Raw genomic sequence first — 23,412 nt, 5'->3', positions numbered from 1 at the left:
TATGAGGATTTCAATGAAGGCTGACAAGTGCCTGTCATGAAGGACCCAAAGCCTGTTGCCTGTGCCTTGGATTAGGTGACTTCATGTTCCTTCCAGCCCTATAATCCTACAGTCTCTAGCTGCTTTATATCCTGCTTAATTCAAAGCACTAAAGGTCATGACATACACCAGACTGCAAAATACCTTTTATTTCGATGAGCCCAGTACATGTTTCTGCTTCTCTACCTTCTGCTTTCACTTTCTACTAAAGGCAAAAGGCAAATTAATACTGTTCTCATTCAAACCAATTGTTTTACTGAAATGTCAGCTTCTCAGTGACAATCTAGAAGCTTCAAGTCTCAAGCCTATGAGACACGAACATTGTGGTCTTATTCAGATAAACAATAAGGGCATGAAGAGCCAAACACATACTTGCTGTTTAAGGAAGTGTGTCAGTATCTGGCAGCTTGTTCAGAAAGCTCATTATCTTGTACGATTGAGCCGTCAGTGTTGTTCACTAGAATGAGCTGTATATATCTCATTCAGTCAGATAGAAAACAGAAAATTTAATCTTGAACACTGTCACAAATATCTCCAAAACATCATTTGTTGTTTAATTTGCAACTTCAAATAATTGGTACAGCTCAATCCGAAAGGACAGAAATGATGCAAGTGACCACAGAAACAAAGAAAGAAATTTTCTTGTATTACGAACAGTGGCATTAATCCTTCTGTGGAGATGATTAGAGAAGTTGGAGTGTAGGGAAAAATGTATTAATTTTTTCAAAAGCAGCCCAAGTGTTATACCAAATTTCCATCCACAGCTTGTTTGGAGGTATTGTAGGGAGTAGCTGAAAGGCATAAACTGTAATTACGTGTCAAACCATGCCAAGCCAACATGGGCATTGTTCAAGAAGTCATGCCAAATGACATCCCAGGCACACAGTGTGGAAAGAGGGTTTGCCAACAATTTTAATTTGTGAAAAATTAACTCAGTATTTTCTTTCACTTCAATGTGAACATTGTTTTTTAAAAATGTCAGCCAGTTACATAGGGGCTTGGCTGAAGTCCAGGTGTGAAACAGTGATGAAGAGGGCCATTAATGAAAAGTGCCAAGCCCTGAGTTTCATGTCATTAATATTTATGACACAGTGTGAAGAGTCTTATTTAAATGCCACTTCGTGTGTGGGTTGGGGTGGAGGAAGAGAGGGACAGTAGGGGAAGAGAATTACAGTATTTATGCTAAAGCGTCAAGGCTCTTGACAGGGAACAAAGCCCTTTACAGACAGCCGGTAGTAATAATTAGTCTAATGTTTGGATAGTCACACTTTATGCGCCCCCTGATTTTAATGGCATATAATTGTAAAAATTGACTGTTCTGTCAAGCTGCCAAGTGGAATGCATTTTGATAGGTATCTGGAAACCAAATTTAATTTTTAAGCATCATCTATTATTTTTGGCAAACTGCCTAAAGTGGACTGACCCTCAAATACTTCTTTCATGCCAGCCTGCTCCTCCTGAAATTATGTTGTAATTTCAGGCAGACAATATGTTTTGTTCAACATGGTGCTGTAACTCCTACCAGTGCCTGCTGAAGTCCTGAAGTAACTGATTTCCTCCCTTTGCAGGCAGTGGGCAAGAAACTGTGTGCTGCCAGTAAGTACTGCCCTTCCCAGGTCACAGGAGGTAACCAGGCATTTGCACATCCAGGACTTCCAGAAGCAATAGCTTTTGTATGCTTACTAGATTTAGTATTTAGGTTCCTCTTTCATGAAACACTACTCCATATTTTAGTGTCATCTGTCCTGGAATGACAATGCTCTACACTTTGTCACATGGATGCAGCGAGTCACTTTCATACTTTTATACAATTCACGTAAGATTTACATGAACTGTGTAGCCAGTCCTCGTCATTCTGGTTTTAATTGCAAATGGTCTCCTCCTATTGACATAAGAAGTCTGTTTTATGTCATAACTTAATTCCTACAAACGGCTGTGTTTTTTCAACTTCTGTTGTTATGTCAAGAAAAAAATGAAGTGCACTATACACATCATATTTTTCATGCAAGTGTCTGGCATGTGTATTGCTTACATAAAAATACAGCATTGTTTAAAAAAAAGAAAAAAATAGAGGGAGCTGGTATAAGATATTCACTTTTTTTAAGCGTAGCAATTCCTTGGAGATTTTTTTTTCAAATGAAGGTATTCCATAAGCTACAAAGAAAAATCTTCTTTTCAAAATGAGAGAGACATCAAGTGAAATCAAATTTACAATTTTATACAAAGTAATCCTCATATTTGTAGCACTAAAATATAACATGAAATAATGCTAGAATTAACTGTTGAAAAATGTTTTAGTATGTGCTAATATAAACTTGGTAACATACTCTGTTACCCAGGAAATGTATTAACTTTGAAGTCACTATCTTCTGTTTCTGTTCAGAGAAGGTCAAAGCTGAGGCTCAGCAGGAATCTAGAATCTCTTAAGGCAAGGACAAATGAACCCCCAGGGCATGTTAGAGTTTTTCTGTAACTATAGGCGTTCTGTAGTATACAGTAACATCCAGAAGGTAAGAATGGGTGATCGTATTTGGACTACAGAGCCAGCCCTGAAATAACAAAGAGGTTAGTTTCTCCCTGACTTTAAACCGCTAAGTGATGACCACAGAGAAATTCCTCCTAATGAATGCTAATGAAATTTTCATCAGTACAGAATTTCTTACATGGAGCGTAGTGTGCTGTGTTTGGATGCTGTGGCAGTGGAGATCAGGAGTACTCAGTGCTATGTAGGTGGCTTGCAAGGGCATTAGCAGCTGGAGAAGGCACCTAAGCATTGTGTTACGTGTCACAGTTCCAATAGCACTTAGAACAGCAACCTCCCTCTGTCGGTCATACAAATGGCATGGGATGAAACTCTGCAATAAGGAGCAGCAGCAGAGGCATCAGTTCCTTGTGGCACAAGCCATGCACTATAGAGAAACGGTGCCTGGAAATGACAGGGTGGCAACATGTAACCAAGACAGAGTATTTTCTGGCTGTAAGATGACATTCACCTATATGTGTGCTGAAGTCTCTATATATACCATCAAAATAGTCAGAAGCCAGTCTAGACGTATTCCTGATTACAGAAGTCACTTTTTCACATACATTGTTTGTATTAATCAACAAATCAATATAATTTTCAGTTCCATTATCCACTTACTGAGTTTTCTTGGAAGTCTCTGATATTCCTTATCGTTCTCTTTAGTCCTGACTAATCTAAGTAGGTCACTAAAACCCTTCATATGATAATTTGGGGGGTTTGCTACTTTGTTTACAACTATTGCTTAATTCAATTTTTCACAAATAAATTTAAGATTCATTTGCTCCTAGGTTACCTTCAAAGCATTTAATACACATTGGCCCATATTTAGCTCATCAGATTGTCTATCTTGCTAATCTAAAAAAAATAACTGAATTATTCCATAATTCTGGAATATGCCTTTCTGCTTTAATACAATACAAAAGAACTGACACTTCCAGAAGCATTCACTAAAAATGTGTGCCTGCCTTTGGAGTGCCCAAATCGTATTAGAATGATCAACACCCAGATTGCCAAAGCCATCAGAATTCTTAAGTGCTGTCAAAAGAAGGTGTAGATCTCCACTGTTCCTGAAAATAAGAAACCCTTCATCTCAAACTGAGATCACAAAATCTGGAAACAGTAAACTCAACAGCTGCTTCTCACAATGTGATCCTGATTTTCAGTACCTGTCTTTAATAAATGCAGACCTCCAGAGCCCCACTTTGCAAGATGCATTTATTTGAGCATTATGTATAAAGACTATATTTGTATGCACACTCAGTGTTTGTATTTCCCTTTTATAAACTCATGTGATGGCTCTGTAAATCTGACTTCAACTTTTATGCATTTGCTAACCTCATCTCAGGGTCCATATTAATAAATTAAAAAATACTGGTTGCCATTTCAAAAGCAACCTCCTTTGAAGGAGAAAAAAAATCTCTTTGATAATTCTAGGATGGCCATGTTCAAGATGCATTTAGGATCCAGGCTAGGGGGCTCCCCCAATAATTTTATACTGCAGTGCTAAGTTCAAGGGGAGGTTGTCCAGCATCTGGAACAGTTTAGTTTTTACTGAGCTTTTTCTACTGAGCACTAAGATTATCTTCTCTCTCTTTATTACCTTTGTGCGATGTATATTTGTGTGTTTCAATGAGGTTATCATTTAGTGGGATTACTACATTCACATAATTGTATCAATCAAGTGACTATTTTAGACACAGTTCCGTGGCATTTGATCAATTTCCCAAAAAGGAGGGAAGGTCTTTGATTTCAGGCCTAAAAAGGGTCACCGGAGAGTGATACCAAAGATGCTGAATACTGATTTCAATGGAACTGATGATCAAGACTTCTCAAAAACAAGTGTTTAGGTGAAGAGTTCAGCTAATAAGGTCCCTGGCTCCTAAGTGCTGGGCACCTCCTGGGAGGTACTGAGACCCTCCAGCTGCCCTGGCATTAATGGGAGCTGAGGATGTGCAGTATTTTGCATAACCCAGCTATAAATGCATTACACTGAACTGCATAATCTCAAGGATAAGAGAACATCTGTCATCCAATAACAGCAAACACCATCTGGTTTTGTATCACTATATTCCTACTTACTTGAACAACTGAAGCTCAAGTGACACTGGGCATTGCTTCAAAGGAAAAACAAAATGTATTTACACTTGTTACTTTGCTCGTTTCCACATTTTGAACAGTTATAATGAAAGGCTTTGCCTACAAAAGCTTTCATTAGAATAATTTGCTATTTGTGCTTTCTCTGCTGTTGATTCAGAAATATGTATTTCAGAATGATTTTTCTTTAACCAACCCGTGGAATATATCCAAACTAGTTATGAAGTAACTCACCTCCCACTACTCCTGACCTTAGACAGTAGACTATTTATTTTTCAAAGATAATATCAAGAGTCCTTTTTGATCTTTTCAGCTTCTGCTCCAAAGAAGAATGGCTGCTCCAGCCTTCCTTCTGCTTCTCTTTGTTGGTGTTAAAACAAAGGAACTGCAACAGCAGCATAGTATCATCCCAAAAATATTTTCTGTAAGACTAAACTAAATGTCTGGAATTTCGCCAAAAGAAATTTTCAGTTGAGTTGGTTTGAACACTTTCTACTGTTCATAACTCATAGTGACTTCTTATTAATATTTTTAATGTCTGGAGGAAAATGAAATTATACTTTGCTGTGCTAGGAAGTAAATTTTTAAAGATACTCAAATTATCTGACTTGACAACTGTTCCTTTTCTGGCTTTTGACTACGGCTGTTCCTTCTGTCACTTGACTAAATAGAGAGCAAAGCATGTGCCCTCATTTAAAGTAGTAAATGGTTCTTTAAGGAAGCTTTGGGAAATCCATCATTTAACCCACTACTACAATGTATTCTAAAGGCAGTTAACCATAAGAATTGATTCTGTACTTTCCAAATTTATCCCTCAAGGGATTAATGTGCTAAGTGCCCCCAGAAGAGTACTCAACTTGGAAATCAGACTTAGGGACTAGCGATAGAAAAGGATGCTCAAGTAGGTCAAATGAACAAAATATAAACACAGCTCTGAGAACTAAGAGGAAATTAGTGGAGAACCAGAACAGCTTATATAAATCTAGAGAGGCAAAAATATGTTTGTTTGGAATCTTGGAATTCAAAGTCAATTTGTATCCAGTGCTTGGTTGAATTTTTCAGTCAACATTTTACCACATTTGTCATTTTCTATAGAATCTGTACATTTTATTATAATTTATGGAAATAATCTCCCTTTTCCCCTAAATATGTACAGAGGCAAGTTCTGTTGGTAGGTTTTTTTACATACTTGACCAATTATATCCATGCACACACACCTTCAAAGAATAAAGCTCACAGCTTTAAAACAAGCAGCATTTTTAAAGCCCCCAAAGTCTTCATCCACACAGCTGAATTCCACATTTGCATCTCTATTCTCACCATAAAACTGAAAAGTGACCTCTCAAGGTAATGTTTAGTATTACCTATTATGTCTTACTATAGCACTTGAGAACCTGAATGACATATTCCCGCTGTATTTAGAACTGTGCAATATCACTAATATGAGGCTGTCTTGTAGATTTACATTGTTAGCTCCTAACAGACTAGAGGTAGGAGGAAAAATAAGCTCCGAGAGATGAAATGTTAGAAACCAGCTCTACTGACTTCCAATCCAGTGCATTACACAACAGAATATGCCAATTCTTAAATTATCGTGAAAACTGTAGCAACTTTTGAAATGAGACTCACGTACTTGTGTCATTCTTCAAAACTCTCTTCTAAGTCACTAAAAGAAAGCTTTGTACCTCCTTGCAAGTTGCAAATAAGAATTTGTGAAAATTCCCCATGAGAACATCTGGAAGAGTCTCAAATATTTTGCTGCCATGAGAGCTAGCCCTCAAACACAGACGCTGCAATGTTTTTCTGGTTTTATCTGCACTGCACACTGTAGTGCAGTACAGACATAATTGAGCTAGTTCTGACCACACTACCTCAGCTGCTGAAAACAGGACCCTTATTAGTGCTGACATTAGTGCAAGGTTATTGATCTCACTCTCCCTCAGCTATATTACTACCATGCTTCTCAGAATGCCTTCTCAGTATTAAATTAAAATGTAAATTATATCATTAATTGAATTGTTCTTTTTTTCTGGCTATCTTCCGTTTCAGAGAAGCCTTACTTCTCTAACAAACAGCACCTTAAGCCTTAGAAAAGAAGACATAAGGAGAAACCACATCTTTTGGCTGCAAATCAACTGGATGAAAAGGTTTCTGTCATGATCACACTTCTAGATTACCACCTCCTTTCGTTGACATAAATCAAAGGTAGTTAAGCCCTTAATACAGATATTTCAAAATAATCCGGGTTAGTTTCACTATTGCTAAGAGTAGTCTGAGTTGCTTTATTTGCCTGTAAATGAATGTTGTTTAGCACAAATTTCATGAATAGTTGTGGCACCAAATTTTAGGGATCAGTAACCTCTGCTGGAGGAAGGGCAAGTCCTGATAAGAAAGTAATCTGTACTGGGGGGCATTAACCTTATCAGTCTAGTTAGCTGGAGCCACAACAGGACCCAGCTCAGCAGCCTCGCTAAACGACTGGCTGACAGAAACAAGTCCTGCATCTGGGATGTGAAAGAAGTCAGGAAAGTGTCCTTCTTTACAACACTGCATGTAATAAGGCCTATTCCCCTGAATAATTTCAGATCATTCACCATTTCATTAGTATTGAATGCTTCAGTTCAAGTCATCACTTTCTGCTGTGAATTATCTACCCCTTTTTCAGGGGAAATCGTTTTAACGTAAGTCACTGCTCAGGACAATGAAAGCGTTATGACAAGCAAAGATGTAACAAGCCTTCTTTTCCACTAGGAATATGACCTGTCATACTATAGAGAGCCCTTAGGACACTGAAGGAAGGAGTATGAACGTACTTGTACCCATTCTGTTCCCTGATAAGGTATTAGTGGAGTTTACCATCTCCCCTTTTAAAGGGCAGAAACCTAACTGACATACAAGGTGGCCACAATGCGTCCCATGAGACTATCATGTGGCAAAATGCCTGACCACTGTAGCTGTTTCCCAGCAATTCCCCATAATCTTAATCACAGAGTAAGATTATTAAATAATGGCAATTATTTTATCGGTTAGAGCTGACATAACCAAAGGTAGACACTGTCTGCTCTACCCTGCCAAACAACATATCTGTGAGTACCCACCAGCACTCTCCACTGCCACACAGCCACTGCTATATAATTGCATGCTGAATCTGTGCCACATGGAGCTTTGAAGTAGGTGTTTTCTCCTAAAAATAATTTTAAAGATATTCCATTTCCTTTAATCAGAAAACTTTTTCTGAATAAGGTCCTGGTAAGCATTATAGGGTTTTTTCCTTTTAATAGAAGACAAGTTCCAAAGTGAAAATTTCAATCTCACAGTGGTAAAAGGAATTTGAACTTTTCCAAAGAACCAAGTACTTTACAGTAATGTGCAAAAGCTTAGCGGGGGTGGTGTGTGTGTACATGCACGCCTATGTGCATGCATGTGTGTGTGACTTTTTCCAGTTTGGTTGGATAAAAGTCTTAAGGAGTCTTTCAGGGATCACACGCAATAGTATCCACTCGTTGGTAGAGACTCTGGTGATGAAGTAACACCTTCTTTCCTCCTGCTGTTTATAAATGCTACAGACCAAACACCTTTATCTCTTTCTTTGATCTCCCATATACTCTTTCACCTTCCTGGCACCTTCCGAGTGGGAGCAGTTGCTGGATGTTTTCAGGTTTGGAGCTGGGCTCGGTGACAGTGAGAAAGTGGGGGGACAGTGTTGTGGCTAAGAAAGCAGAGAGCCCCTATCTTGTTGCAGCTGGTCAACTCTGAGCATTGCCTGGTGTCACCTACATGACAGGAAATTTCAAACAGAGACAGAATTCTTTCCTGTATAGGCTGTAGGTGGATGGTACACTTTTGTCTTGGCCAGAAGTTTCAAAGCAGGCAGTGCAATCCTCCTTACTTTAGCAACAGGAATAAACCGCTGTTTGACAGTTCGCTGATTCCTACATGATCTCTTAGATAAAATAAATTGGCAATTTTCTCCACTTCCAGTCACTAACATACTTTTATATGTCAAATGACTGGTGACATGAAAAATAATGACTCAAAATCAGAGATCAATGCTTTAGAGTAGACGGCAAGTGAAATGTAACCTATGACAAAGATCCCATGTATTTATAGTGTACCTTCTGGCCAGGCTGGTGTTTCAAGCCTATGTTCAGTGCACTTCTCCATATGGGATTCTGACATATTTATTGTGAATTGACCACACCTTTCTCCTATCCTATCCTCAGTAATACTTTGACATGATATAGGACCTCTTGTCTCTCTTATGTAAACATTTTTAGAAGTGTTAATGAAGGAAAGCTCACAATACCTTTGTAAATTAAAATAAATATTTTATACCCAGTTTGCAGCTGAAGTAACCTGAGACAAAGATAATTAAATAATGTAAATTATTGTTCATTCTGGTCAGGGACTATTTTTTATTTATTTATGTCCTGAAATAAATTAATAATCAGTTATAACAAATAATCAGCTATAACAAAAATAATCCTAGATCATGACAGTGGTAGAAAGGGAGATAAGGGATTCTGACTCTTTGCTGTATCAAGCCACTAAAAATTAGCCAGTTAGAGAAAAATGACAGGAAATCAGAAGGAAGCCTAACTAAAACCCTACTTGTATATGGGAAGCAATTACATGGTGGGAAGCCCGGCTCATGAACTGAGAACTTGAGCCGCTAAGGTACTCAGTGTCTTTCTCTGGTTCATGGCTCCGGCTTTCCACCCATCTTTCCACAGGAATTTTATTGCTGGTCTCTGCACCACAGCCATAGATTAATTGTGAGATAGAAATTCTTCCTCTCCATGAAGAAGCCAATTCAAACAGAAGAGCAGGCTGAGCGACACCGGTGTGCTCCCAGCCAATGCTAAACCCCCTACATCACACATCTCTGGCTATGCCTCAGCATTGCCTCCCACTATCCCGGCAGCACAACTCTTGGGACAGAGCTGATGGCCAGGTCTCACCCTGCCTGTGCCCGCTGCACACCCCCTCCATCCCACACGTGCACAGCAGAGTGCACTCTGACTCTAAGACCAGCACTGGCAGCTGTGGTTATTCAGGGTGAAGCACTTGCATAGGGCTACCCCGCTCTGTTATGGCAGGGCTGACTGCATGTGCATGCCTCTATCAAAAAGTAACAGCCACAAAGTATCAGAGACTGTTTTTCCTCTCCAAACTGACTGCCTGTTGTTTTTTCTCAAAACATGAGTCCATCTGCGTCTTCCCAAGCGATGGATGTGCGGAGACATCTGCGTCATTTTGAAAAAAACATGTGTGTTTGCTTCTAACGGGAAGTTGGAAATGCCAAGAAATAATTGTCAGGACCCTTTGTTGGTTTGCTTTTTATACCTGTTATTTCTGAATCTCCTCTCTTTACCAATGTAAATCTGAATTAAGCTCACAGAGTTATGGAGAATACAGTCCTTAAAGCATCAGAACAAATATTCTTGAATCCAGAGGATACTTCTTTACTTTATTTGATCATACAGATAACCTATATCTACACTGAGCTCTTACCAAACATCATTGTAATTCCTGTATGGTAGCAGAGCTCATGGGACGGATCTGGCTCACCTACTATATTAGCCCCTCAGAGAGATTCAGACTGATGGCCAGCACTAAGTATTCCTACGGCAGCACTGGAGACAGAGAGAAGACCATTTCTGCAAACTATTGTTGTACACAAGCAGTAAAAATGTTATTTTAGAAAAAGCTGAATGTGGTAAAGAAAAATAGTAACAGCCTTTAAAGCAACATTGCCAAGGTGAAATAAACACAATACCATCATCTGGATTCGGCACTTTCTTACAGTTCTGATGGAAAAAACACTTCAGCTACAAATCTCCCCAAAAGGACAAAATTTCCTTTTGAATAAGCTTCTACTTTTCACTACACTAGCATAATTCTAGATAAACCCTAGTGAAATGAGTCACTCAAAACATACAGTACAGGGTAAAAAGAAGAATTTGACCCACTGCACAGTGACTGTGCTTTCTGAATTTATTTAGTTTTGCAGTAGTGATGAGAATATGACAGTGAAGTGGACAGCAAAGATGAATCCAGCAGGCATCACTGCAGCCATTTCTCATCCTAAGCCTGTGACATTTGTACTGCATTACTGCATTTGGCGAGGTTAATGATGGGCATGAACCTACACATCATACCCTGCTGTTATCACAGAAATAAGAAACAACAAGCCACTCCTTGCTATAAAATACCTGTCTTTCACAATTCCTCCTTTTTTCATCATTACAATCAATTCAATTTATTTCAAGGCAACTAGTAAGTAAAAGCAAACCATTTTGTTTCAACTCTGCAGAAGATGTGGGGCTTGCCTGAGGAAAATCAAAGCACACAATGACAATAACTGTTCACTAAAAACACAAGATCTGCCATGCAATGCAGTTTATGACTTACCCTTTATATGGCAAGAGGGCCATTCTTATTTTGATAATTGGAATTATAAGGTCTGGAAAGAAATCAAAAGCTTTTACCCAAATCTTTTAGATGTATTCTTAAAATACAACAATAGTTCTTCATTAGTTTTCCTTTTTCTTTGGAGACTGCATTTGGAAGCTGCAGCTCATCCTTAACTAATAAAAGTTTACTTACAAGTGAACCGTAGCATGAAATCTTCAAAATGAATGAGATAAGAATAAAAAGTAAACAAGATTTAAATATTTTTGCTTCTCAAGACCAAATTAGCTTTTCAATCATATATTTAAAATCTGATTTACATTTCCCAAAGTAAGAACTTGTAGCATGATACCTGAAAATACAGTCTTATGGGAATAGAGTACAATTTCATAAATATTAGTGTTCCTCTTCAGAAACTTCCAGATTAGTAAGTAAAATCACAGGTTTATTAATCAAATGCAAATCTATAAAACCTTAGCTAGCAGTGGCAATATGTAGCAATTTGGAGTTAATCTAAGACAGCTATCTGGTTGAAAAAAATCATCTTCCTACAAGAGTTTCCTTGGTGGTCAAAAGACCTCCATCTTAAAATCACATTACAAAATACTAGAAAGTTAGAGGAAGTGATAGATTTCCTCAGAGAGAGTTCTATCTTTGGACATTGCTAGCTTTTTTCTCCTGACATGATTACCGTATGGGAGTTATACGAACTCTGAAGGCCACAATTTTTGCTTCAGAATGGCTCAGACTGTTCTGAGCTGCAGGTATTTTGAAAACAAAATTAAGTTTCCATACAAGGTTAAAAATATTCACTGAGCCCTCTCCCACATCAGACTGCAGGAGCTGAATGCTACTATGCTAGCAATACAGTCAGTATGTTTTACAGGAAAAAAATATAAACATTGAGTTAGAACACTTATAAGTTTGCTAAGTACTTTTGCTTCCTTTCTTGGTCATGCTTATGAGAAAGTGTTTGTTTAAATGTGGAGGAAAATGAATAGATTCCCCAGACTTCTCTCCTTTGCCAGCAAATACAGTGCTCACCGTACATTGCATAACATGTGGTGAAAAGGGGAAAATCAGATTCTCTAGTTAAAATACTTGTTGTCTGTCGCTATTTTTTTTTCTTTTTTCCTATAAATATACACTTAGGGCCACCTCAGTTTCCAATGACATCTATAGGGACAAGTTTAGCTCTTAGGAAAAATGAGAAAGATCTTTGGTCTAAATTCTGCGCTCTCATGCACTGGCATTAATCCCAAGCAACTTTCCTACCACTGACAGCAATGACGAGGAGGACCAGGGAGACGGCAGTTCTGTGGAGCTGCCCTGGGGGTAAAGGCTCTTGATGTGAAGGTTTAGTCAACTATAGCAAATGTGTGGTATTGAGAAGAGAATGATGTACTTCAGCCTCACATCTCTGCTAGGCTGCTGAGATGCCCAGCAGTAGCAATGAATTGTACACGATACCTTAAGAGTGAGCTTCAGGTGAGCAGGGCTGGGCTCTTTTCAGTAGTGCCAAGTGACAGGACATAGGGCAATGGGCACAAACTGCAACACAGTAAGTTCCTTCTGAATGTGAGGAAGAACTTCTTCTTCTTTACCTTGAGAGTGACAGAGCACTGGTGCAGGCTGCCCAGAGAGGCTGTGGGGTCTCCTTCACTGGAGACATCCAAAACCTGCCTGGACGTGACTCTCTGCAACCTGCTCTAAGAGATCCTGCCTTAGCATGGGTTGGACTGGGTGATCTCGAGAGGCCCCTTCCAACCCCGGCCATTGTGTGATTCTGTGATTCTGTAATTAGAGAATCAGAGGTTGCAGAGCAGCCAGGTGTAGCGAATGAGTTAACCCACAACTAGTAGGAGAACATGCACTTAAGTAAGCTTAAACATGTATGTGCTGCATCAAGCTTTCCTCTTTCAAAGAAATCTTCTAGTTAATAGGAACTAAGCCCACCACCCATCTAGAGGTTTTCTGACAGTGCGCGACAAGTGAGATATTTTATTTCAGTCACTTTCCAGTAGACGGTGTTAACATAAGAAAGTCATTACTACTTTCACTATTGAAAGTACTGAAAAACTGCCGTGGTTTAAGGGAGCCAAGGGATGTGCACAGGCAGAGACTCATCTAGGACAAGGAAACCTAGGTTGCTGTTTGGGCACATTAAAAGGCTCTTTGAAGGTCTAGCGATGCACCGTGCTCTGTGGATAAGGTCCCTGGCCTTAGCAGTGACAGAGCAGTGCCTTTCACAAGCACATCAAAACTCTCACATACCAATAAAGCAGAAAGGGTTTCTTTCCTTATTTCTGGGATATATAACTCTCAAGATGGAATTTTAATGCAATGTGCATATACCATTTCCTACCAGATCCACAGAGATGGACTTTTATAGAGTCTGATGAAGACAGCAGTAAGATGATTCTGTGTATTAACTTTGTATCCCTTTTCAATGAATTTCTGTTACAGCCCTGTGTGTCAAACATCTGTGAAAGATTCTGCCAAAACTCTGGAAGCTGGCTAGGAACTACCAAGTGCAAGTGAAAGCATCTGGGCTCCAGATAGCACAGCTGTATGAATGATGCTGCTGGTCTGCCTGCAGATCACGTACCATGCCAGCTGTTTGACGGGATGAATTGGAAGGGAGATCGATGAGAGGCTCTCTGAGAGAGGCCATGGCACACTTCAAAAGCATTTTTTCCTTTCACTCCCCTGCTTTTATGCACTGCTCATATTGCTTCGGTTATTTCCCTTCTTTAATCTGATAAACATTAATAAAACAGCAAGTTATCCTCCCAGCACTGATTTTTTTTTAATAATTTCTTTAGGCAGTGAGCTTACAGCCTGCTACTTTGCCAGGGTCATACAGCTCAGATTACATGGTCATACAGCCACCTTCCTGCATTAGCACCCAAGGGTTTATATAAAGTTTCTATTCTGCTTTGTAGTCAGTGAAAATCAACAAGGCCTGCAGCACAGCCAGCTTGCCTGTAATGTCCTGCACTGAAGGGAACATTGTTGTTGATTACACAAATGTTTTTACCTTTAATGGCTTTCTTTAAATTGTTTCATTTTGTCGTGCTGTGCTTAGCTTGCTGACTAATCAGCTCTTCTGGGGAAGAAAAATACCAGTTATATTTTTCTCATCTTTGGAACAAAACCTGATTAACCTGAACCCAAATTGCCTGTTGTGTCAACAAGAAAGAAGGAAGATACTAAGAAAAACTTTTCTCATCCTTTTGAAGGCCTTTTCTTCTGTTTTACAGCTCTTTATCTGAGCTTCATAAACATCTGTGTGGGCAAAGTTGGGTTGGCATGAACAGTACGCAGAGAGAATTTCAGACCTGTTACAGAAATTTGCTATCTGTGAATTAGATTCTTGTTTAAATAAAACACATTTGACAGGCTCGGAGTTGCCTTTTAAAGGTCAAGACATTCAGCCAGAGAGATGAAACAACACTATGTACAAAGCACAGAGGCCTGCTCCGTGTCCCAAAGACCTTCACTAAGCAGCACAGGTCTGTGAGCAGTGTACAGTAAGATCAAAAGGACAGCAATAAACCAGAACCACCAGTGTGCATGGTCAGGTGATGATGGCTCTCCTCTATTGCTATTAACTTGCATTTCTCAATGCTGTGGAAGGAGAGTTTTCTGAGGGAGATTGGAATAGGAGAGGATATTGTGCTTTTGCACTAGAGTGTAAGGTATTTTCAAGCAGTGGTGATGGTAAGAGCGCAAATGAAAAGCAGTATGGTGAAATGTGGCCCAGAACACTAGAGATACCAGAAAAGAACTTTACTCTTGACCTGGAAGCTGACAGGGTGATGGGCAACATGCAGAGGGGCGTTTCTCTGATTCCTTCAAAAAATAAACTAAAAATAGGAGGGCAAATCAAAGTTAGGCTATCTCCATGCTGTTTTTTGAAGTAGTGGGTAAGAAATGTTTAAGCTCAACCTTAGCAGAGGGATAGAAGCAAGAAAGCAGGTAGATTCCCACCTGAAGCAGGAGAGCCATTTCTTCTGGGAGCATCAGAATAAACCCAGCTGTGTTTTTTCTATTTGTATTTTGTGACTGACAGATTTTTAATTTAATTATACTAACACTGCAGATAGTGAAGAACCCACGCAGGAGAGACCTCCCTGTCTAACACCTATCTGGGACTGTTCAGAGCTCCAGCACCTGCAGGCTGTAAAGCTGCCTGCCACCTGGGTGGTGTGGGTACTCTCCTTTCCTGAGACGTTCAGTGACACCTTGACTCTCAGCTTTCGATGTGTCTCTTTTCAATGGAGGTCTTGGTTTTTTGACATGTTCACACTATTTCACAGTTGTTATCTTTCCACCAGATTTGTCTGATGCTGGCTAGTGGATGTGAAGGATCCCGGAGTTAAAGGAACTGACAGATAGTCAAAGACATAACTGAAAGACATTTCACCTTTTTTTTTTAACTTGTAATAAGAACTTCAGAGATTATTTTATATTACTATCCATGGGCATAGCTCTTCAGAAACAGCAAAAATCTTGAGAGAAAAAAAAAAAAAGAGAGAAAAAAGAAAGAAGCTCTATTTATGATTGAGGGAGGTTGTTTCAAACTGAAGCTTTCCTACAGAGATATAAAGTGACCAAACCGTCCTGGTGCTTTGAGCCACTCTGAATCAAAACCAGCCTGAACCCTCAGGGACTACCAAAGCAAATGAAAACAATAGTACTATGCATGTTTCAGCTTTATGCTTAGTGGGGTTGTATCTGTGTTAAAATCTACATTCTACAAGTTTCTATGGCTGGAAAGCACTTTGGAGAAGTTGCAGCATTCGCTTTCAACTTTACCGACTAGTTTAAGAACCATTTATATTTACTTTCTTCCCTTATTAACTATAAGCTTTGTAGAATTCTGATTCCCGTTGCTTTTGTTTATATACACATATTTATATCCTTCGTTATACATTTTCCGTTCTAAATAATTCATACTATAACAAGCAATAGAATTACAAGATTGCAGCAATGGCAATTTTTTTTCCTAGTAGTAATATTAAACCCCATGCATCAGTTAAACTGAATATTAGTCCATATAAAATTAACAACTTTCAACCTCACTATAAAATCAAAACCATCAAGAGAATTGATTCGGTGGGTTTTTTTACTTTTGCTAGTTTTCCTTCCATGCAACTCCGTATTCTCTTATGTCCCTAAACTACTCTGAAGCCACAAAACAAGGTCATACTTTTATTTGCATACAGCCAGAGATCAAGAAATTAAGAGTCTGCCAGTATGTAACTAAAGGGAATAGCTGTGATACATCTCCTATAAACTAACAACAAGATTTTGCCTAGGACAGAAATGCTGGAAGGATAAAACTTGTGCTTGAAAGACACCTAAAGAGCAGATAGATATAAGATGTAAAATTATCAAAAGAACTAATCTGGTCGACTATCAATAACATGTTGGGTTTCATTTACACTGAAAGAACATAGAGTGGCAAATGTTTCCTGATTTGTCCTGGGTGTTCAGGACCTGAAAGTAAGAACAGAGGAAGAAATGTGATTCAGGGGGGCCTGCAGTAGCTGTTTTCCTGTAAATACAGAATCCAATCCTGTCAAATTTAATCAGCCGTGGGTTTTTCTCACAAAATCCATAAAGTCAGCTGTCAAAGATATAAGACATTGTGGCAGTTATAATCAAAATGCACCCACTGCAAATTCAGATGACACAGTATAAATGAATCTGAAGTCTGTATAAATGTACAGAAGTCCACTACCCCGATACTTTCCTGCATATGCTTGTATCTGTTACTATCACCATATGCCAGTGTTTCCCATGACTTCAGGTAGCATAAAATTCTTATAAAACACAGAAGGTCCCTCTTCTAGATCACTAACAAAGGAAAATAAAATGACAGATAAAGGCCATGTACCACATACACAAAAATTCTGCCTTTCAGTCCATTTTGCACCTCTGTCATCTGCTCTCATCTGGAAAGGAGGAAAATAGCAGGGGATGTGTATGTGTTCAGCTCAGGACAAACTAAGAAACCAGGCTGTAGCCTGCAAGCACTCGGCTGTCCTCACAGGCTGGCCCATGCTGTGTCACATTTCATTTCCTCAAGGGTGCTCATATTACTATTGTAGCTGTGAGAACACCACACGAACTTCTGCTTCCACACAACCGTTTTACTTGGGAAATAAATAAAATTTTAAAAAAAAATCAATAAGCTCAAATAAAAATTAAGTGTTTTCTCTTTGGATTTCTAAAAAGAGACCAGACTTTGCAGCCGGAAAGCAGGAATGTCAGGCACAGCCGGTAGCTCGCAAGCAGCTGGAAAGAGTTTTAGGCTTATCAAGAGTCTCCTTAATGTTGTTGTTCTGAACTGGAATGGTTTAGCAAAATTATGTGCTTATTTCCGTATCGCCGTCCCCATGTACCTAGCTCTTTCTGGCAGCTTTGTTCTCACACAGTTTGATTCTCCCCTGGTCTAAAACCTACCCTGAAGGCCTTAAAAGTGGGGTGCCACAACAGCTAACATGCAGGTACTTGCCTCCTTCATTGGATATGAGACTTTTTGCTTTTGAAGGATGAAAGCCACAGTTCACATTTTCATAGTCTAGCAAAATAAATGTATGCCTTATTTGTAAAGTGAAAAATCCCAGGTAGCAGATCACTGATGCTTGGCTGTGCCTTCCAGGAGTACTTACATACGGCACTTCTGGCATTTTAAATCCCTAGGTGTCTAACCAACTGCTTAAAGACATGAACAGAGCCCCCTACACCCATACCGGTGTCCCCTTCAGACACTTAATACCTGTTATACTAAAGAACTGGCTGTGGCTGAGCTCCCTCAGGGCATCCCAAGAGCTTGACCCTGCCCAGGGATGAGCCAGCTATGTGCTTTCAGCCCTGAGTGGCTGAGTTTTTCCTTCGCTGGAGTCCATAGGTCAGCAGATCAGGCAGTCACCAGTGAGGTATGTGCTGTTTTCAGACACTCACATTATCCATTTGGGAGCAAAGACACCATATCAGGTCTGCCACATTGTTGACATAACTCTTTCTGTCTCTCCTAGGACATGGTATAAGCTGCCAGAAGTAGCTGTGTAAACCCCATGGCTACAGAAAGCACAGACTGAGTAAAAATCAGCTCCCCAGTGGTTTAAAAGACTAAATGCAATACTAAGAACAAGTGACTCTGCTATAATTTTAGCTACAACAGAAACTTTGTCTATAGCCTAAGTCATAATTTTTCCATTTTGTTATAGCCATCTATAGTATAGGACCAGTGACAACTATCGCTGCCCTCACTGATCTAATGGGGGACACTGATTAATAGAAAAGCTTTTAGGAGATGCAAATGGTATTTGGGTTTCAACACAAATGGCTTTATCTTGTCATTTGCATTGGTTTTACAGCAGCACGTGAAGTACCAACTATGCTAAATGCCGCAGAAACACACAGCCATGGACAAGCCCTGCCTCAGAAACCTAACAGTGTGCAGCCTGCCAGTGAGGAAATGTAAGTAGCAATTTCAGAAATGGAGCACCAAGTGTGGAAAGATACGTAGCCATGACAATTTGGACCTGATAGCTCTTGGATCGCTCACTATTTTCCTGAGAAATACGGCTTCACTTATTCAGGAAGGCAGGGGTGGTGCTGACCCACAGCTATTTGATGGGAGAGTCTAAAGATCCATTTCACTTACTTGCTCTAATAGTTTTCTTCTTTTATTTACCAGACAGAAACTAGTTACCTAGTATCAAAAAGTTTTGAAGGCTCCAGGCCCTCAGGCTTGCCAAAGCTTTAAAAAAAATAAATGAGATGAGACAGTATGACCCTCCACCGTGGGGAACACTTTTTCATCAGATTGCAGCTGATCTGGGATCAGCAATGGTACATGGTGAATGTGCTCATTCAGACTCCCTTGGCTGAACAAATGTCTACACCACAGATGTCTTGAGGGATAGGCATGAAAACTGAAGGAGGAAATGTAAGGATCCTGGGTATGCCATACCCCTCTGAAAAAAATCAAATGGGATCCAGAAATAGACACACGCTCAGGTATAGCAACCTCTTTACAGTCTGATTGTTCTTACACATTTTGTTCTTGAGTATAATTAAAAAGCCATACAAGCCCGATATATTCATTTAGCATTGCTGCAGTTAGCCTTAGTTACAAACTAATCTCTTACACATTTTCCTTGCTTGTTCAGAACAATGGAGATTTTCTGGTTATATCTTTAGGTTATAATATCCCTGTTATACATAAGTAACCTCTCCATTCACCTTGTTTACTGTTTAATTTTTTGTTGCTTTTTCAGTCACAGATTAACGCTTTACTTAATTACCAGAGTATGTCTGTACATTGCTAAAATGCCCTGACAATTTTTATGCCCACTGCATAATACTTCAGTGATATAATCTGTGTTAACTTGTAGGCTTTGTGTTGGACTGGGTACAAACCTCCATTCCCACCCTCCCCTTCTATAAATTAAAAAAATATGTGAATATTTGATGACATAACCACTCAAGCAAGAGATATATTTGTGGTAGAGCTTCCAGTACAAAGAAGTTCTGATTCCAGTTGTGGTCTTTAGAGAGTGAAGTGTTGAATTTCATTCATAGTTATTTTTCCAGAATCAGTGATGCATATAGAATACAAATGATGTTTGTTCTCATGAATAAATCAGACCACAGTTTTACTAAAGTATGTTTCCTCCTAATGGGTCAAAAAGAGTTAATTTACTCAGTTAAGTACAGTGCAAGCTGGGTCAAGGAACACCTCATCTTTCAAAAATGCCTTCCACAAAGACCAATAGGAAATGTTCAGTTTAATTACTTTGGGGTCTGGATAAGATCAAGTCTTCTATTACTTTAAATAAATAAATGAGAGAGTATAGGTTAAGATTCAGAAAATTCTTTAAACTTTGGCACTGGTCAAATTTATTACTTTTATCTATTTGTAGCAGGACTGCACTGTTATACAAATTTTCTGGGCACCTTAGTGTACAGCATACACTTCACACAGTTTCCAGGGCAATGTCTAAAAACCAGTTTTACTTGTTATGGTAAGGTAGAAAACAACAAAATTAGCTGCATATACACTTTTGTTAATGTTATATCCTGGGTTATGAAGATTTCATAGTGATAGTAACAAACATTACTAGAAAGATTAACCACCTCTATGCCACTAAAATACTCTTCATGTGATCTGTCACAGCAGCAATTCCTATGTTCACTACTAAGATACCAAAATATCAGGAAGTAAAATAATACCTATTTAACCCTGGACATTAACCCTAAACCTCACTAAGATAAAATTTAAAAGAAGCAAACTAAGAAAAACATGTCTTGAAATCCCACATGAGTTCCCGAAGACAGAGGAAAGCAAGCATTGTTCCATTATTTAATAAGGAAATTGCAGACCATTTTGCCTGACATCAATGTCAGGAAAACTGATGGAAAGGCTGGTACAGGAAGAAATCAGTGTACAATTAAAGGGTGATAGTATAATTAATGCCAGTCAACACAGAAAATGAGTTTTGTCAGAAAAAAACCCCACAACCTTCTTATTTTCCCAAGAGATTATGAATTAGTTTGATAAAGGCAACTTCTGTAAGATTTCTGTAGGGCTTTGGCTTGTAGCTTTACAGCATTTTTGGTAAAAACCCCAGCAATGTATACCATCAGTGTGGTCCATACAAAATGGACCCAAACCATACTGAATGATCTAAACAAAAATATAAAATTATTGCTAGAAAAAGCTGCAAGTTACAAAAAGTAACAGAGTGATAAATAATGGAAAGGGCAGGCCATTAATATAGAACAACTAAGATCATTTAGTAAAGGTCTGGCCTATATTATCTGGCCAACACAGAGAAGACAAAGTCGTTCATTAAAAGAACAAAGAAAATTAGTCTCATTTCCAAGATGGAAAATGATTTTGTGAAAAGCAGTCACTCTGAAAAGAAAGAAACAGCAACAGTAGACCCAAGCAGACATGCGTTCTCAGAGCAAAGTGTAGGCAAAAGTTACTCTTACTGTACAAGATGAGGGAATAGCTGGTAGGAGTTCTTGCTGCTGTTACACCTCTCTGTGGTTTCAGAGAGATCACTACTGGGAAAACATACTGAAAAAAGCATCTCCAGTAAACCAGAAGCTTTACTGAGAGAAACGATACTAATAATTTGTGGTGATATGGAGCCTTTAGAAACTCCAGCTGTTAATATGTGAGAAGTTTGACAGAGAATTATGGTCTATGAATACAGAAATGGGATAGTAGATGGCTTTCTAATCTATCGGAAACCAACATAGTAGGCTCTATGCACGCTACTGAAGACAGATAAATGCAAAAGAAAACCAGTAAAAATGTTGAGCAGCACGGAAAACTAACTGTGTGAACAACATACTCAGGGACATGTTGGATTCGAATCCCTGTATAATAACAATAGTCTTTCTAAAACTTTGCATTAATGCTGAACTGCTGGGTGAGGTTCCATGGCCTTTTATTAGGAAAATACAGGGAGATCATCATAAGAGTAATGTATTTTGAACCGCTGCGGATTTACTTCTCGTTTTCCCCCACAAAAGTATCCCCTTCATGTTCCATTTCTGGCATGCTATGTTATGCAAATATAGCAGAAAACCTTGGGCTGTACATACCTTCTGCTGCCCACTGTGCCAGTGCTGGTCAGACCCTCAACAGACTTTGATACATATCCTGCTCTCTTCTGCAGATACAGTATTCATCAGCTGCAAAGTCTCAAGCGAAGCAGCATCACATTTAAGAAACATAAAGAAAGAGAAGAATAGCACAGAGCTGCATGGTGGTGGGAAAGATGCCTTTAGCTACCGGGCACTGGGGCAACTCTTTATAACTGTCAATTGAAATGCAAGGAGATTGAAACTGTTAATTGAATTAAATTCTGGATCATGGACATGGGTGAAAGCTATTGTACTACTCCAGTGGAGTCAGGGTTCTCCTCCTCACACACACCTAAGCAGCCCATACAATCCTAAACAGCATGGTCCAAATTGCAAGGAAATGAAAACTTGAAAAACACCAGACTAATCTTTCATTTATATAGCTCATCACTGAGTCTCCTTCCCTCAACAACCACAAACAGGAAAAAAAGCCCCTTATAATTTGACTTCATAATTATCTGTAACTCCAAGTACAAAACCAATACTTCAACTCAAAATCACAATTACTAGTAGAAGTCCTAATAAGAGTAACTGCTAAATGAAAATAACTAACCAGCTGGTAGTTGCTAAAAGCTCTTTAAAAATAAGCTAAGTATCATGTAAATACAAAACCCATTTGTTATGCACATGAGAAGGGTCTGGAATGAAATCTGATCTACACAAGGTTCCTACTTATCTACCACCTCCTGTTTAAACTCTGCCAAACTCTACGTCTACATTAAAAGAAAGAATATGTTAATCACAGTTTCAATATTCAACATCTCAGAAGCCCAGAAGGGTCTGCTGAATGCAACTGCGAATGGACTACGTGGGTACACAGTTACCAGGGATTGTAGCCCATCTGAACCAGTCAATGCATTGCATTTGGTGTTATCCCACGCAATACAACCATGGCGTAATCGTCCTACTTAGATCAGGGCTGTGTTTGCACATTCACTGAAGATGTGCTTCTAGCATGCAGGCACCAGAAGCTCCAGCTAGCTAAACCAGTAACAGCACTGAGAATTCCACCTAGTCCACCTACAGTTTCACCCACCTGCACCTTACCCAATCATTGCCCAGACCTCTGCCCTTCAGCAAAACTGCACTAAACTTGGTGAGGCCAAGTACACACTTGAGGACAGGCAGAGAATTCAAAATAATCTTGATAAATTGGAGAAATGGACTGCAAGCACAGGATGAAATTAAAAAGGTTCAAGAGCAAGAAAACACAGTTAGGCAGAAGTAGGCAGATGCACAGGCAACATCTGACTACATTACAAGTATTTATAAAAAGGGAACAGAGTACAGTCGGTCACCACAAGTCAACAGTATCAGACTGTTGCCAAGAAGGTATATCCAAGGGTGACAGTATTAGGAGGGAAATAGCCCACAAGGTACCCAAAATATCCCTTCCATTTCATGTAGTGTGGATATGCATTCAACTGGATTACTAGATCCTCACTTGGTGAGACACTGCAGGAATGGTAAAGAAAATATGGCAAATGGAAAACATGACATTCAAGGAAGAATTGAATTGGCACTACTTAAGCTTAAAGGAGAGAAGACTGAGAGAGGGAGGACTTGGTAACAAGTCTTCAAATTTATCCTGAGATTTCCAATAGAAAGGAAAAAAGGTTACAATTTGAGGATATCAGTTGGCTGACGTATTAAAGGCTAAT

At 39.2% G+C, this 23,412-nt stretch overlaps 1 protein-coding gene across 1 annotated transcript in view; it reads left to right on the top strand.

Annotated features, from left to right (window-relative positions):
* PDE5A (phosphodiesterase 5A) overlaps positions 1 to 23,412 on the top strand; it is a 142,597-nt gene that overhangs the window by 45,912 nt on the left and 73,273 nt on the right. Inside the window, exon 2 of the mRNA XM_037394438.1 lies at positions 18,463 to 18,565. Coding sequence (XP_037250335.1) covers positions 18,483 to 18,565 — 83 coding nt within the window. The 5' untranslated portion in view covers positions 18,463 to 18,482. The remainder of the gene's footprint in view (positions 1 to 18,462; positions 18,566 to 23,412) is intronic.

Source organism: Falco rusticolus, chromosome 1 (assembly GCF_015220075.1).
Source record: "Falco rusticolus isolate bFalRus1 chromosome 1, bFalRus1.pri, whole genome shotgun sequence".
Taxonomy (NCBI): domain Eukaryota; kingdom Metazoa; phylum Chordata; class Aves; order Falconiformes; family Falconidae; genus Falco; species Falco rusticolus.
Note: the sequence above shows the minus strand (reverse complement) of the source record. Positions and strands in the feature narration are given on the sequence as shown.